Source organism: Myotis nattereri (assembly GCF_964212035.1).
Source record: "Myotis nattereri genome assembly, chromosome: 11".
Lineage (NCBI taxonomy): Eukaryota > Metazoa > Chordata > Mammalia > Chiroptera > Vespertilionidae > Myotis > Myotis nattereri.
This window is the reverse complement of record NC_138086.1, coordinates 2,238,467-2,255,623: the sequence shown is the minus strand read 5'-3', so window position 1 is coordinate 2,255,623 and position 17,157 is coordinate 2,238,467. Positions and strand designations below refer to the sequence as shown.

At 61.7% G+C, this 17,157-nt stretch overlaps 1 protein-coding gene across 1 annotated transcript in view; it reads right to left on the bottom strand.

The window, feature by feature from the left end:
- Positions 1-17,157, bottom strand: part of PTPRN2 (protein tyrosine phosphatase receptor type N2) — a 477,757-nt gene that overhangs the window by 218,317 nt on the left and 242,283 nt on the right. The window contains exon 11 of the mRNA XM_081101859.1: positions 16,014-16,093. Within this exon, the coding sequence (XP_080957985.1) occupies positions 16,014-16,093 (80 nt within the window). The remainder of the gene's footprint in view (positions 1-16,013; positions 16,094-17,157) is intronic.

The window sequence follows — 17,157 nt, the reverse complement described above, 5'->3', positions numbered from 1 at the left end:
CACCAGCCCGTGTGCCGTCTGCTCCCCACAGACAGAGCCAACATGTCTACACTGTCACACGTCACTCAGAAGGAATCTGAAGAAAATGCCCATGTTCATACCACCTGCGTCTTCAATCCACGACCAAAAGGCATGATGCCTACAATCAAGATCTGGACCTGTTATCCCCCCTGGGGAACTGCTCCACTAACAGGAGAAAATGCATGCGGGTGGCGAAAACACAGCCATCCAGGAGAAAAGGTCATGTTACCCATTCGCCCGCGATGACTTTTCTCCAGCTGGTCAAGGCTCCCGTCAGCTGAGCAGCGTGCTCCCCGAGGCAAACACTGCTCCTACACTCCTGCCGCACAGCCACAGCCCTGCCTTCCCTCTCGGTCAGTTAGCCCCCTAAGGGCTTACACAAGTTTCCAAGATACCATGAGGCTGGGTGTATAGGGGTATTGGCTGCCACTGAAAAATTTCCATTCATCCATCATCCACCATGCATCACCCACCCATCATCTATCTACCCATCGTCCATTATCCATCCATTAACCACCCATCATTCATCCATCCACCTACTCATGCATCTGTCCATCTGTCTGTCCACCCATCCATCCACCCACCCACCCTCTCATCATCCATCCATTATCTCATTTGGAGCAAATGAGAGAGAAAGAGAATATGTCTGAGGGTGCAAAGTCAGGGCATGACCGTGAGCAGTCTGATCCAGAAGCACCGAGTTCACAGGCCTTTCTGTCCCAGGCTGGTGGCCACGACCACATGGCCCCAGATCCCGCTTTCTCTGACCCTCACCTGCTCCCTGGGCCATCTCGCTTCCTCCATCCACCTACGTATTTGAAATCCACTTTTAAAGAAAGCACTGCCATTTCCACTTTACTTACCAGTGGTTCATTTTGTTAATCTACACTCATAAAAGAGAAACATGGTAATTGGCATATGACCGCTACCCTTCCCATTGGCTAATCAGCAAGATATGCAAATTAACTGCCAGCCAAGATGGCGGCTGGCAGCCAGGCAGCTTGAAGCGAACATGAGGCTTGCTTGCTTCAGTGACAGAGGACTCCAACGCTCCCCTCCTGCCACTGCCGGCCTCTGAGCTTGCAGTTTGATACATTGTTACAAATATAGAAGCTAAACAAAACCCCAGAAACCTGCTTTCAGCCAGCCTGGATCTCAGAGCTGGAGTTGAAACAGTGTTTCCATTATAGAACCCAAACAAACCAGATACCTGCTTTCAGCAGCGGAGGCTTTAGAGCTGGAGCCAAGCCTAAGAGCTAAAGCTGGCCCAGAATAAAAAAAAAGAAAAGAAAAAAAGGAGTGGTTGGGAGCTTCAGTCACCCGCCAGCCTGAAAACAGCCCTCAGCCCCTCACCCAGACTGGCCAGGCACCCCAGTGGGGACCCCCACCCTGAAGGGTGTGTGACCAGCTGCAAACAGCCATCATCCCCTCATCCAAGCTGGCCAGGTACCCCAGTGGGGACCCCCACCCTGATCCAGGACACCCTTCAGGGCAAACCAGCCGGCCCCCACCCGTGCACCAGGCCTCTATCCTATATAGTAAAAGGGTAATATGCCTCCCAGCACCGGGATCAGCGGAGCCGTGAGACCTCCCGGTACCAGGATCAGCGGAGCCGAGCGGCCTCCTGGCACCGGGATCAGAGTGACAGGGGGCAGTGCCCAAACCCCCTGATCGGCCCTGCTCTGTGTGTGACAGGGTGCGGCACACCAACCCCCACCCCACCACGGGCCCTGCTCTGTGTGTGACGGGGTAGAGCCATAACCTCCCCATCAGCCCTGCTCTGTGTGTGACAGGGAACAGCGCCACAACTCCCCTATCAGCCCTACTCTGTGAGTGACGGGGTGAGCTCCTCAACCCCCTGATGGGCCCTACTCTGTGCGTGACAGGGGGGAGCTCCCCAACCCCCTGATGGGCCCTGCTCTGTGCATGACAGGGTATGGAGCCCCAACACCCCTGATGGGCCCTGCTCTGTGCGTGACAGGGGGCAGCGCCCCAAACCCCTGATTGGTTCTGCTCTGTGCGTGACGGGATGGCGCCGCAACCTCCCCATCGACCCTGCCTTGAGTGTGACTGGGGGCTGTGCCCCAACCCTCCAATCGGCTCTACCCTGAGCGTTGACTGAGGGTGGCATCGCAACCTCATGATCCGCCCTGCTCTGTGCATGACAGGGGGTGGCGCCGCAACCTCCCCATCGACCCTGCTCTGAGCCCGACCAGGGGCTGCACCTAGGGATTGGGCCTGCCCTCTGCCACCCGGGAGCAGGCCTAAGCCAGCAGGTCGTTATCTCCCAAAGGGTCCCAGACTGCGAGAGGGCACAGGCCGGGCTGAGGGGGCCCCCCTCCCCCCTGAGTGCAAAAATTTTTGTGCACCGGGCCTCTAGTCTATATCTAAAAGCCTAAGTGACCATTACAACCAAACGACTGGTCGAGCTGTCGCTATGACATGCACTGATGCTGCCCCCTGGTGGTCAGTGCGCTCCCACAGCTGGAGCGCTGTTCAGCCAGAAGCTGGGCTCAGGGTTGGTTAGTGCAGCTGCAGCGGTGGCAGCGGCCACAGCCACAGTGGCAGCAGGCACAGCAGGGCCAAGATGAGTGGCAGTGGAGCTGTGCCCGGCCCTGGCGGGGGCTCCTCCCTGGCCACCTGCCACCTCGGCACTGCTATATCCCTCAGGGGTCCCAAATTGTGAGAGGGCGCAGGCCAAGCTGAGGGACCCCACCCGTGCATGAATCCGTGCACTGGGCCCCTTGTTTTTAAATAAAGAGAGCTGGGTTTTTTTTGCCACTAGCATAGAATATATAAGGTCTTTCTCCACCCCCTCCCTTTTTGCATTGAATAAATAACTTTATATGAGTTCAAAACAAATACACAGATGTGTGTATTATAACTGTCCGACCGTTCCCATGCTAAACACTAGGGAACCTGGTGTCTAGGAGGAGGGTGAAGGGGAGGGGGGGGGGGAGGAAGGAGGGAAAGAACAGAAGTCTTTGGCCGGTGGAACCTGTCCTGTCACTGAACAAGTTGGGTCTCCTTCCTCACGTCACACGAAACAGCTGAGCACGGGTGGGGCATGTCACTGCACAGCCTCTCCCGGCTCAGGAGCCTCCACGGAAGACGCTGGACAGATGGCACGGGCGTTAACCCCTCCGGAGCAAGAACCACTTCCAGGCCAACACCTGGCAAACCAGAGCTCACCAGTTCATCACAGGAAACTGCTTATCTGTGGGCACAGCTACACTGAGTCACTGTGAGGAGGAAGAGGAGGAGCGGGGGGAGGAGGAGCAGGGGGAGGAGGACGGGTGGAGGGCTGGCTCTGTGGGACACATGTGGAGAACTGGCCAAGGCCCACACTTCCCAGGCCCCAATTTCTCCCATGGAACATGTAAGCTTCACACCCCTGCCCCTGGGGACACACACACACACACACACACACACACACACACACACACAGGCAGGTTGGGTCGATGTGCTGGGCACTGAGCTGGGCAGAGAAGGGGATGGCAAGGGCCAGGCTGGAACGCCCAGGGGAGCTCAGGATGGCCTCACGCAGTGGCTGCTGACCAGGGCGGAGAGCCCACAAAGCTCACTGCCTCCGAAGGTCATTAGGACGAATCTCAATAAACACCACCCCCATCAGATTAGCAGACCAAGTGGTTTCCATGGCAACGGCTGGACAAGCGCGTCGCTTGCAATTTGGCATTAATTTCGAGTCTCCCCCGTCTCCTTGGAGTCGGTTCTGTGGAACACAGGGCTTGCAGGCTCTCTCATCTGCGGGCCTTTGAAATTCCACCCAGTGTGTGGAGCCGAGCCAATTAGCGGGAGGGAATTGGGCGGCCGGTGGAGGAGCTGGCGAGGCTGTGTTTACCAATTAGTTTTTTATGATGCAAATGCTGCGCAGCTTGCGCAGGAATAAAAGCTGCTGCTGCTGAATATGAAACTGTTAATTGCATTTTCAGAGACTCGGCTACAAGGTGAAACGAATCATGTACATGGTGACGGAGAGGCACCGCCCACAGGGCTCTGCCGGCCCATCACTGACCCACACTAAGCAGCCGGCCATCTCTGCCGCGGGGGCAGCGCCGGCACAGCCTTCCTGTCTTAAAAGGGAACGTGTGCATGTCTGTGGGAAGCAATACAGAGTAATTCCCCTTAAATTGGATTAATACTGTTAACACACACTCCAGCAAAGGGCAGAGGGGCGCTTCTGGAAGAGTATCTTTTTGCGTTAAAATTATAGGAAGGTGTGCTCGGGAGTCGCCCAGCTCTCACAGGCATGGCCCGCAGGAGCCGCTGGAGAAGAAAGGGCCCTGATCATTGGCCTCAGTTGATTTCCCGACTAGAAACATCTCACGAAGCGCCGTCCTCCAGCAAGGGAGACAAGAGGCTCTGAGGGTTCGGTCCGTGCAGCAGCCAGGTGGGGACCACCCAGCAGCGGGTGAGGACAAAGGCCCAGGCTCCAAGGGTCTCTGGCCTGGTCTGTGGCTCCACGGGAGAGAGGTGCCACCCCACAGAGCCTCGCAGCCCAGCGCCGGCCTGCGGAGCAGCTGTGCAAGGGCTGGGGCCACGTGGAGGTTGGTTTTCAAGTCCCCCACAAACACTCATGTTCTTTGTCTCATTTCTGTATGAGCGGCCCCAAGTCTGCTTCAGTTCGTGTTCACATGCAGACAGTGACTGACAGCCAGGCGGCCAGGCAAGAGCTGGGTGCGAAGCATGAGCCCTGCCGCTCAGCCAGGCAACTGGTCCCGCGGGAGCCCCGTGGGCGCAGGGGAACCTAGGACCAGGTGGAGGCGCCAGGCAGGTGGTGTCCCCGACACCTTTCCCTCATCCCCATGTCACCGCCACTATACTGAGGTGTGACTGGCAGACCGCATTGCAATGCATTTGCTGGGAGCGGCGCGAGGACCCGGCGTGTGCACACACCGGGGAAGGGCCCCCAAGTCACACTGAGCACCTGCTGCTTCGAGGAGTCACCCACTTGCTTTCTCTTGGTGAGAACGGGCAGGAGCCCCTCTCAGCCCAAGTGCACAGCACAGGGCTCTCGACGCATCTCCACGCCACACACCAGGCGCCAGAACGCAGGCGCTCGCTCTCAGAGGGCCGTGGGTGCCGCCCGCGGGAGGTCCACAGGGTGTGCTGCGGGCTGAGGGCCGGGGTGCCCGTGAGCGGGGCCTGCAGGGGGGATGTGGTTGGCAGCCAGGGGGCGGGCCCTGACCCCAGGACCACTTTGGAGGTAAATGTGGTTGGGTGTGATGTCGGCTGGTGGGCTGCTGGGTCCACGGCTCACGCTCCAGGTGGCACCCTTCCCTGCAAACCCTCCTCCCTGCTGCTCCTGTTGTGGGCGCCCGCTCTGCTCCCCTCCACCCCACCGATGGCCAGGTGGCTCCCTGTGACCCAGAACTACCTCTCACCTGGGACTGCTGCACTGCCCACCTGGTCACGACTCTACTGCCAGTCACCGCGCCACCAAGACAGAGAGGCTCACAGACACGTTCCTTACCATGAGCCTCCGCCCTGACCACCTCTGCGTGTCCCTGAATTCCCCACCGGCCATAGCCCGGGGCTCCCCTGGTTTAAATGCCTGTATTTACTCGGTTAGTCACAGCAGATGTCAGGAAAGAGTGGATATGATCGAGCCACAGTAATTACCATGGAAAACAGTGCAAATGCCTGGAGTGCACACAGCAGCGGGAGGGAAAGAGCCACAGGACACCGGCCAAGGACAGAAGAGCCCTAGCCAGGGGGCACCAGACCCTGACTGAGGGTGCTGGTGAGTGTGTAAAATTTATACCTCAACGAAGAGAACGTCAGAAGTCCAGAGGATGCACACCGGTAACTGATGCACAACTCAGACCCCTTCCCCCGCCGGGTGCTGCAGTGAGGGTCCTGGTGGCCTGCCGTCTGCACACGCTCAGTGTTGGCTACCGAGGGGCTCAGACCCCATTCTGCTGGCTGACTCAGCTTCCGTCCTGACTCCAAACCTGGTTCTGGTCACAGTGCCCCACCTGGTCTCTGTGCCCCACCTGGTCTCTGTGCCCCACCTGGTCTCTGTGCCCCACCTGGTCACGGTGCCCCACCTGGTCTCTGTGCCCCACCTGGTCACGGTGCCCCACCTGGTCATGGTGTCACACTTGGCCTTCGCAATGGCTGGGTAGGCCACACACTCCCCTGACCTCGGGCTGCGCAGGATCCGACAGGTGAGGGGCCCAGAACTCCGGTCTTGGCAGGAAGGTTTCCCTCCTCTGGGCATGGGCTGCTGAGAACTCACTGCCTTGTGAACCTTGGGGCGTCCCCCTCACAGTGCCTCTTCTCCTGAAGGCTCCTCCATCATCAGGGAGAACACTCACTCGACTTCAGCGTGTCTTGAGCTGAGTCACTGAGTGCAGGCGAGGCAAGCCATAGCTCACTGACCGCAGGATGCAGCGCCAGGGTCCCATCTGGGGCAGCGCCCAGCCTTCGATGACAGCCCAGTGCCACTGCCTGCGGCAGGGCCGTTCCCAGGGAGGCTCGGACGTGAGCCCAGATGCATCCAGGCAGGACTGTCCGGGGCACTTGCAGAAACAAGCCAAGGAAGACACAGCCTGGACTTCAGGCACCACGATGGTCCGAGTGTCTGTGTAAAACCCCTGCAGGTTAAGCTATCAGACGTGGCCCTCAGGACTGTCCCACACCAGCCAGGACAACGAGCCATCAGGGGCCACCCAGGCCAGGGCCCAGGGAACCAGCCTGACCCTGCGCCTCCCGCTCAGCCAGGCGCACTCACGTCATGGGCCTCCGAGAGGGTCTGCGGGCCCCTTGGTGCGTCTCCCTGACAGTGAGCCGGGTGCGGAGCGCACTGTGCTGCCTCCTTGTTGGCACATTGAACCGTGCCCGAGGGCCCCTTGGGGGGCACCAACCTCCTGGGCCCCCAGGGCTGATCCTGCTGCACAAGCCTCCGGAGCCCCCGGCGAGGCCCTGCGTAGGGTCCCAGCGGGCGGAGGTCAGCGACAGCTGTCTGTCCTGCTGCACCAGCCGCCACCTCCTCTCAGGAGGGCGAAGCATCGGTGCCTACCCAAGTCTCTGCACCTCCCCCCTCAGAGGGCCAGTCACGTGACATTCTCCCCAGCCCCACACCCGGACCAGCCTGTGCCAGAGCCCCAGGCCTCCATGTGCCGCAGGCCGCCCGCCATGGCGTCCCCGGGGCCTGGTCTCTGTCCCCGCTTCCGGGCACAGGCTCCTCCAACCCCCGCGTTTCCTGGGTGGCAAGGAGGACAGGACATCTTTGTTCTAACGGGGTGACTCTCGGAGGATGGGTCCTCAGGAAAGGAGCCACACCACTGGGTCCCCCTCAAGACTTCCACATGGCCCTTCTGGAAGTTTCTTTTCCACTCTGGTTGTTAAATTAGAATCGTCCCACCTAGTAGTTTGTACCACATGGCGAGGAGGCAAGGGTAACATGCTTTGTGCTCGGGTCCGCAAAAATTCAACATGAGAAGCAAATGCCCGCCCCAGACTCGCCTGCCAGGCCACCGCGGACCTGCCCACGGCCGCCAGGGCCCGGCTGCGCCTGCGCACACCGTCTGCGCTCTCGCGCTCCTGAGCTCCCCAGCCCTGCCTTTGGCACTTGAGGCCTATTTTGTTTGCAGGGAAGAACAGGTCTAAGGGTAGAGGAACAAACAGAAACACCCCAGGACACATGTGCCCCGACCAGGGCCGCGGACCCATCCCGTCACCCAGGTGCGCAAGGGCCCTTGACCGGAAATCAAACTTGAAGTCCTTCAGTGCCCGGTGCTCTAACCACTGGGCAATCGGCCAGAGAGGAGTTTTAGAAATGCAGTACCTGACTACTGAGTCGGGGCACTGACCCTTTGCCTTAGATCATCAAATAAAAAATGACAGCGGCCAACGGCATAGTCACCCAGTGTGAACAAATCAGTTACACCTGCTTTTATGCCAGATCAGCAAACGATGTGCTTTCTGGTGCACCACAGACTTTAACAACCACGGCCTCAGGTGAGGATTAAAAACGTAGTCCCCCCACCCCCGCCCTGCCCGCTCCTTCACAGTGTCTGTCCCCATCCCGTGCCCTGACCCACTGGAGCAGACGCCCAGACAGGTCTGGGACCTCCACCACTTAGGGCTGACCCACGACAGCCTGCCACCTGGAACGGGCCAGGGCTGGCCTGCAGGCCAGGATGCTGCTGCTCTCAGCACACTCCCTCCCCGCCCCCCGCCCCCCCCCCCCCCCGGGCTGCTGAGGCTGGGCCTCCACACTACCCACGTCTCCCTCGGACTGGGCTGCACTGACACCGTTACTGAGGAGTGGTGCCCCCACGCAGGCCTCCAGTGTGTGCCTGGTGCCCTCCACACACTTCCTCATGGAGAAGCGGGGGGCCAGGCAGCCAGCTTTGTGCAAATCAGCAGGTTCACTTTTGAGAGGCACTCAGGGCCCCGGCATCCTGTGCTAGAGGACACGTGGCAGTGGGAGGAGCACAAGCCCGCACGCGGCAGAGGTGCCGGTGCCTGCCAACCAGCAAGGGCTGCTGACCACAAGCCTCCCACAGACCAAGTGCCAGAGCCGACAGGGTCCTAGCCCTAGCCCAGGCCAGGTGACCGCTCACTAACCTGGGCACCTGGGTGCAGCAGCCATGAGCTGGGGTGCTGGGGAGCAGGGCGGAGGCAGCACCACCTGCCGGGGGCGATCAGTGCAGACACTGGGCCCTGGGGAGTCTTTGAGTGGTTGTTGCTGTCGAGCCTTGCAGACCATCACATCAGGACAACGCCGGTGCCACCGCCCTGGGCCTGCAGGCCTGCCGCCTGCAGAGAGGCCTGCCACCCGTGATGCTCCAGAGGCTGCAGGACAGGCCCTGGGGACAGCCGGGCTTGGGAGTGCCCACGCAGGCCTGTATGACCCTGGTTCTGCCGAACCTGTGCCCGCCTGCAGCAGCCACTGGAAACCCTCATCTCAGCATTGCTCTCACTTGCTGGCTGGTTGCCATGGGAACTGGTGTTTGAGGGAATCCCAGGAGGCAGCTTCCAACAGACACTGCATTCTCTCAGCTCAGCCAGCCCCTCGGGCACAGGGGGACGGCTGTGGATGGGGGAGACACACCAGGCCCTCCTCGCTCACTGCCCAGGTGCCCACCTGCTCCTCGCTCAGGTGCCCATCTTGAAGCAATGTCTTTAAAAGCTGTGTGTCCGCAGCCCTGCGTTCAAAAGGAGTCCCCTTCTATTTGGGCACCACGGCACCATGAACTCACGCTGAGATGAGAGAGGCAATGTCCCCGTGCAGACCCTACGATGACACGCAGGCACCCCGCCCCCTGGAACTTGGCCTGGACCATGCAGAAGAGCTACAGGCACACGGCCAGCAGTGACTTCTGAGTGTCACTGCCAGGCTGGGGTCTGATGCCGGTTGGCACCCAGGGGCGTGCCCATCACTGGATACAGCTGCCACCTGAGCTCCCACAAGCAGTTCACCTCCCAGCACGGTGTCAGTCACCAACGGGCAGCCAGCTGTGCCCTGACCACAAACTGGCCCCATCCTTCTCTGCCTGCTGTGCTCTCAAGGTCATCTCAAGGTCACCCAGACTCGGTGTTTGCAGCCTCTCCGTCCCTGTCCCCATCTTCACCCACCCCCAAGACCTGACGCCAGGCAAGCCTGCCCTGCACACTCGGCTCCAGCAGCCTAGCCTTGTGTGTAGGGAAGCCCTGAGCTACCTCCACGGCCAACATGGAGCTGAGAGAGGGGGAGGGGAGATTGTGGGCCAGAATGACCCTATGGGCCCCTGGGAGATGCTATAATGGTCCAGAGAGCCACCCCAGGGGCCAGGACCTGGGATGCGGACTTCCCACTCTCACCTGGCGTCACTGACGCATCCCAACTGTCCTGCACACAAGTGTGGCCCCACCTCACTGGGGAGGCTCTGAGCTCCCACTCTTTGCTGCTCCACAGCTCCCACCTCCAGTCCCCCCCATCAGCACGGGCACTCCTGATGGGCAGCGCAGTGAGCTGCCGCCGTCATGCGAGTGATCCGGCCACACTGCACAGACCAGAGCATGCCACACTACATGGCATTTACCACGTACACAGTAGCGCTGTGCACCACGTCATGTATTAACACAACGTATGAAATCACAGCCCACTACACTGCCCCCAGCTGACTTCCTCATCCTGCTCCCACACAGGCCACCCTGACCAGCCAAGCTCTGCCTGCCACTCAGCACCTCCAGCAGGTATAAGCCGACCCCCAAGCACCCCGACCTCAGAGCCCATAGACCTGCAGGAGCCCTTGGGGGGATTCCTCGCCCATAGGTCTGCATCTTCTACTCCTGGTTCTGCGGGAGCATGTGGTTCAAGGAGGACACCATCCAGTACTGCGATCTGTGTGGGAGCCGAGCTCGGGCCACCCATCACCATCACCACCCTGACCCCAGGCCCCCCAGCCGCTCCCAGGAGCCCGGCGTCAGCCTGGCCACACTCCCATCCCCAAACTTCCGGCCTGGACCGGATTCTGTCCACCCCGGGTCCCGAGGCTGACAGAAGCACCCCTGCGCACAGGAGCCTGGCCTCCCTCCCCCCAGGCCACGCCCGGCCTCCCCTCTGCCCAAAGCCCCTCCTGAGGCCCAGGAGGAGGAGCGGCTCTGCAGCACCCACCCCCACCTGCTCTGACACTCCCTCCCGACTCCCATCTTCATAGACACAGTCGTGCTCCTCAGGGCAGCGCCTGCACCAAACTCCCCTGAGGGCGCTCTGCTCAACCCCACGGCGGGACAGGAGAGTCTGCCCACAGCTCCGTCCGTGCAGAGCACAGGCCAGGCCGGGCCGAGCTGCAGGCGCGTGTTCGGTCAGAATCACCCTTTCAGAGGCCACGGCCAAGGTGAGTCCCTGCGGTCTGAGCACAGCCTCCTTCCCCCACTCACGGCGCCTGTCTTCTCTCCACGTCTCATCTCTCAGAGGCTTTGTTCTCCATGTTTCTCCCACTCCTGGCTCAAGTGTTCCTCCCTGTGCCCACGGGCAGCCCAATGGGGAGACCCCGCAGGCCAGCTGAGCTCTGGGGGGCCCTCGCCTGGAAACCTGCCGGGAGGACATGGCCGCTGTCACCGCGATGGGGACCACAGATGCTAATTCTGAGCAGCAGCCAGTGCCTCTGGAAAAGTCACCAGGCCCTCGGACCCCCCACTGAGGCAGGTCCCAGCCTCCGAGCCCCCTGAGGCGCCCTGTGGCCCCTGCCCGAGTGCTCTGTCTCGCGAGCGAGGAAGGAACCAGGACGCTGTCCAGAATGTCCTTGGCTCTAACTTCCCCTCGGAGAAGAGCGGAAATCCTCGGACTCTCCCTTCCGCTCAGCTCCCGGCAGGTGTCTCAGTGCCTGGGGTGAACTGCTTCCCCGCAGGGGACTTCTGCGAGCATTTCCAGAGCAGCCTCAGAGTTTCCCATCAAGAGTCGACTCTCTCCTCGTCCACAGCAGTGGTTCCGCTGATGTTCCAGGAAAGGGCAGTGACATCCAGGCATCAGCCGGCCCAGCGGACACAGCCCACGGCCCGTCCATGGTGGGAATGGAGGGTGTGGCCAACGTGGCCAAGGCTGGGGGGGGGGGGCGGGGAGAGGCTGCAATGAGGCCCTTTCTTCCCCTCACCTGGTGGCCACCTGGCTCCTACCACAGGCCCGGCCCCTGGGCCACCAGCCATGCCTCTGGTCGCAGGATGGCAGCGCTGGCTCTCCAGCTACAGTCAAGGTCAAGCCAAGGGCATGCATCTGGTGGATATTGAGGACACGGCCCCAGATTGGAATGCCAGTGCGTCCCTGCCCCAGGGGTGGTCTTGTCCAACGAAGCTCCTCGCTGGCCTCGGGCTCTGTGTCCACGTCTCCGGCCGGCGGGAGGGCCCCTCGGGGGGTCCTTAGGTGTTTGATCTCCTGGGGCCTGCACAGCGAGGCGCAGCAGGAACCTACGTGAGGGGCCAGAGCTCGATGGCTGAGCTGAGCAGCGTCAGGGACACGTTCCCCTTCTGGCTCCGGCTCCCCTTTCAAGGTGAACACAGGAGGGCTGGGCAGCGCTCACCCCCTGCGATTAGGGCCAGGACCCCCGCTCTGGGCCTGCACCTGACCCGTGTCTTGAAAGCATTCCCTGCCCAGCTGGCGGCTGGGTGCTAGCTCATCACCTCTGCACCAGGAGGTCAGGGCACAGGCCGGGTGGGGGGCTCGATCCCTAGTGGGGGGCGTGCAGGAGGCAGCCCATCAGTGATTCTCACTGCTGTTTCTCTCTCCCTCCCTCTCCCTCTCTTTCTCAGATCAACAGAAACATGCAGGGAGGGAGGGAGGGAGGGAGGGAGGGAGGGAGGGAGGGCGGTGCCAGTGGCTGTGATCCCAGGGCATGAGAGCAAGGGAGGGGGCCGGGAAGCGGGGCCACATCTGAAGGGTCCCCAGTGAGTCCCCCCTCCCCCCCCCGGGCCCCCCGCAACACGCAGGAACCCACCGGGGTGCCAGCACCGCCCTGGCAGAGGCAGCCGGGCCTGGTTGGTGCTGGGCTCGCAGCCGAGCGCAGAGCAACTCCTGGAGCGGCTTCCGGAGGGCCGGGCGGGGGCCACAATCCCGGGACCACCCCAGAGCGCGGGGCTTCCAGAAGGATCTCCGTGGAACAGAGTCTGCGCGCGGGCACAGCACCCACCGCCATCGCAGCTTCTCCAGCGATGTTCGCGGACCGACGGCCTCGCGCCTCTCCCTTAGTTCACGTCATTTTGTATAAAATGAGCAGCATGAAGGCCCCGCCAGTTCCAGCTGCCGGGCTGCGTCGGTCACAGGGCGCGAGAGCAGCGGGCGCAGGGTGCGCCCCCCCCCCCCCCCGCGGGTCTGCTGCCAACCGAGGGAGGAGCCACCGGCACCACCATTCGCATTCACGACTCTGCCCGTTGGCGCGCAAGCCGCCCCGCACGCTGCCCTCGAGGCTCCGCGGGCAGGGGTGGCGGGTGCCGCTTCTACGGGGTATCTTACGCCCCAAGAAGGTCCTCGCGGCCCAAACTTCGTTTTCCTACACAGCAGCAGGCATGTCCGTAACAGGTTAAAATTATTCTGGATGTAAAAGGGACCAATGGTGACCGTGCCTGTGCGTTACCGATTTTCCACACGTGAGAAGCGGCCGTGAGAGTGACGTGATGCGCGGGTACAGCAGCGAACGCAGGATCCGGACGGACGCTCGTGTGTTTCGTGTGTTTCGCGCCTGCTTTCTCCCTGAACCAACACGCAGCACACAGCACGCAGCACGCACACAGCAGCACACGGCATGCACGCACGCAGCAGCACACAGCATGCACGCACGCAGCAGCACACAGCATGCACGCAGCACGCAGCACGCACACAGCAGCACACAGCATGCACGCACGCAGCAGCACACAGCATGCACGCAGCATGCAGCACGCAGCAGCACACAGCATGCACGCACGCAGCAGCACGCAGCACGCAGCAGCACGGAGCAGCACACAGCATGCACGCACGCAGCAGCACGCAGCAGCACACAGCATGCACGCAGCACGCAGCAGCACGCAGCACGCAGCAGCACACAGCATGCACGCACGCAGCAGCACGCAGCATGCAGCAGCACGGAGCAGCACACAGCATGCACGCACGCAGCAGCACGCAGCACGCAGCAGCACGGAGCAGCACACAGCATGCACGCACGAGGCAGCACAGAGCAGCACACAGCATGCACGCACGCAGCAGCACGCAGCAGCACACAGCATGCACGCACGCAGCAGCACGCAGCAGCACACAGCATGCATGCACGCAGCAGCACACAGCATGCACGCACGCAGCAGCACGCAGCAGCACACAGCATGCACGCACGCAGCAGCACGCAGCAGCACACAGCATGCACGCACGCAGCAGCACGCAGCACACAGCACGCACGCAGCACACAGCATGCACGCACGCAGCAGCACGCACCAGCACACAGCATGCACGCACGCAGCAGCACGCACCAGCACACAGCATGCACGCACGCAGCAGCACACAGCACGCAACACCCACGCAGCACGCAGCACCCACGCAGCACGCAGCACCCACGCAGCACCCACGCAGCACGCACGCAGCACCCACGCAGCACGCACGCAGCACGCAGCACGCAGCACGCACGCAGCACGCACGCAGCACGCAGCACGCACGCAGCACACAGCACGCACGCAGCACACAGCATGCACGCACGCAGCAGCACACAGCACGCAGCACCCACGCAGCACGCAGCAGCACACAGCAGCACACACAACCAATGAGACCAGAAGCGAGGTTTCAAACAGCCGCCTGTTTCCCAGAGCAATCAAATCAACAAAAGACGTTGTCGGTGCGTGTATTGTCATTATTTTTTGGAAAAGCCTTTGCCCGGCCTGTGCGACAGTTGGTTGAAGAGACATCCTATGCACCGAAGGGTCACAGGTTCGATTCCTGGTCGGGGCACAGGCCTAGGTTTCGCTCCCCCGTTGGGGTGCGTGTCGGAGGCAGCCGCCTCTCCCTCCCTCCCTCCCCTCTCTCCCCAGATCAGTGGACATGTCTTGGGGAGGATTTAAAAACACACTTCACTCGCATTGGTCCACTCGCAGAGTCTAGAGCAGACCCGCCCCAGAGCGTGCTCCCCCAGTGGGCTCTCCTGCGCCTCTGCGTCCACGCTGGCGCCCGGCCGACCTCTGGGATGCGCTCCGTGACCGGCCGCTGCCCCGAGGGCCCGAGCGTCCAGGGGACACTGCGCCGGGAGGAGACAGCCTGCGGCCACGAGCGGAGCGAGCAACGCCGCCCACACCGACGCCCCCTCGCTCTGCTGCTGGGGGAGCTGCCCCGTGAGGAGGTGGGGCGCCGGCTCTGCGAGCGGGACCGCCAGGCCCGAGGGCTGTCCGCTGGGCCACGAACCTTCCTGAACTGAGAGCACTGGCCCCGTCCACCACGGCCAGCAAAGGGGCACCGCGGACCAGAGTTCCCGGCGCTGAACCCGGGCCAACCGGGGCAGGTCAGAGCCGCGCCCCCGGCCGGCTCGGCACCCACCCACGGACACCCGCCCACGGACACCCGCCCACGGACACTGAGCGCACTGAGGTCAACGCCTGATGCCTCAACCAAGGAGAGCCAAGCACCCAAACCTCTTCCAGCCGGGATATCTTGCCCCATTTACACTGGAAGGAAAGGTGTAAACCTCATTAAAATGGTTCCTACGTCTCACAATAACGGCCACGGCCGAGCCGAGCCTGGGGCCCGCGGCCCGGTGCAGCGGTGGCTCCTGAGTCTCATGAGGCGAAGGCCCCGCCACAGTCAGCAAAGCTCTCACCAGTGAAACCAGGGCCCGTGCGGCACGCGAACCGTCCCCCGGCCCCTCCCGCCGCGGCCACAGGCTCTCCCTCCGAGACCCTCCGGCGGTGAGCGGACCCAGGCGGGGCCCTCCCTGCGAAGCTATGACCAGCTTTCTGCTGAAACCTGCCTCCTGCGCACGTCTCCGTGGGCGATGCATGGACGCGAGGCCACAGCTGGTGAAAATGTGGAACCGCACCCACTCCCGACACTGGTGTGTCCTCCTCCACCCCCCGCACCCGCGCCTGCCCCCCCCACCGGTACCCACTCTCCCATCCTCTCCCCCCCACACCTGTGCCCCTCCTGCACCCGCGCCTGCCCCCCACCGGTACCCACTCTCCCATCCTCTCCCCCCCACACCTGTGCCCCTCCTGCACCCGCGCCTGCCCCCCCACCGGTACCCACTCTCCCATCCTCTCCCCCCCCACACACACCTGTGCCCCTCCTGCACCCGCGCCTGCCCCCCCACCGGTACCCACTCTCCCATCCTCTCCCAGTTCCCCCCCCCCTGCCCCCACCCCCCGCACCGGCGCCCGCCACCTGGAGCTGCTGTGCGTCCACCCGCAGTCATGTAAGCTGACCCACTACTGCCCCATTGTTTCCCCACCAGCACCAGCGTGCCAGAGAGGCTGTCTGTCCTCCCGACCTGGTGCCTGCATGTGTGTGCGCGTGTGTAGTTGTGTTGAAAGAACCTTACCTGCTGCCTTCACCACATCTGCAGGCGTCACGTTCTGGACGTTGGCGCTCACTCTGAAGGTCACAGCTGGTCCCAGGACCCTGGGAGAGACCATGCGGAAAGGGTCAGTGCGGCTCAGCACACAGCGCCCTGTCTGAGTGCGGGACAGCACGACAGGCCGAGACACGCAGCCAGGGCCGGGGCTCCCCGCAGGAGACCTCACAGGCCTCCGAGTCCTATGCGTGGACCCAGGCCACCGCTCTGACGGGTGAGCGTGCTCTTGACACGCTTCCTCGTTTCCATTTTCCAGGGATTCCAGCGACAGGCTCTGCTTGTCTAAGCCACACGCAGAGCTTTTATAAAAAATTCAGCCCACAGCCCAACCACAGACTTGCGAGGGAAAAGCTGTTATGGAAACAGATTTTAGTGTCTGGTTCCCAAGGGAGCAGAGTGCGTCAAAGGCAGAAAGGAGAGAGGAGTCTTTAAAAACCTCTCTGACAGCAATGTTCAAAAACGTATCAAACATTAAGAAACATTCAGTATAAACATAACTGGCAGGGAATTGGCAGACAGGAATTATCCAAGTTTTCCAAAGCTTTTAAACACTATATTGAACATGATTTTAAAAAGAACACATCACTTTTTAAAACAATCTGACCCCTGAAGCCGCATGTACTCTAGAAACACGGTACACATGCAGCCCTCTCCAGCCGGAGCGGGACTGCAGGGTCGGTCTCAACGGCAGGCAACCGTCCAGGCAGAGCCCCCCGCTGCTGGGGAAGGACCGCCCGCCAGGAGCCGCGCCTCCTATGCTCCTGAACTCCGCACAGTCCCCGCCCAAGCATCCCGCTCTGGCCAAATGTGCCACGAAGTTCCTCCATTTGTTTCTTGAAAGATCAGCTAGAATGCCTAGAAGGGACCGCACTGAAAAGTTAGAAACGAACAAGAGTGGCGGGGAGGCGGGGAGGGGGAGGAGGAGGGAGGAGGGTGGGAAGAGGAGGGGATGCTGCCACGGTACCTGCAGGGCCCACAGTCTGGCACCTTCTAACCAGCCACCCCCCTGTTCCTCTCCATTCTGCTAATTTCATTGTTTATGATAAAATCATTTTCAAAGGCATTAATAGTAAGAATGGTGCAAAGGGGTAATAAGAGCGAGAATCCACTG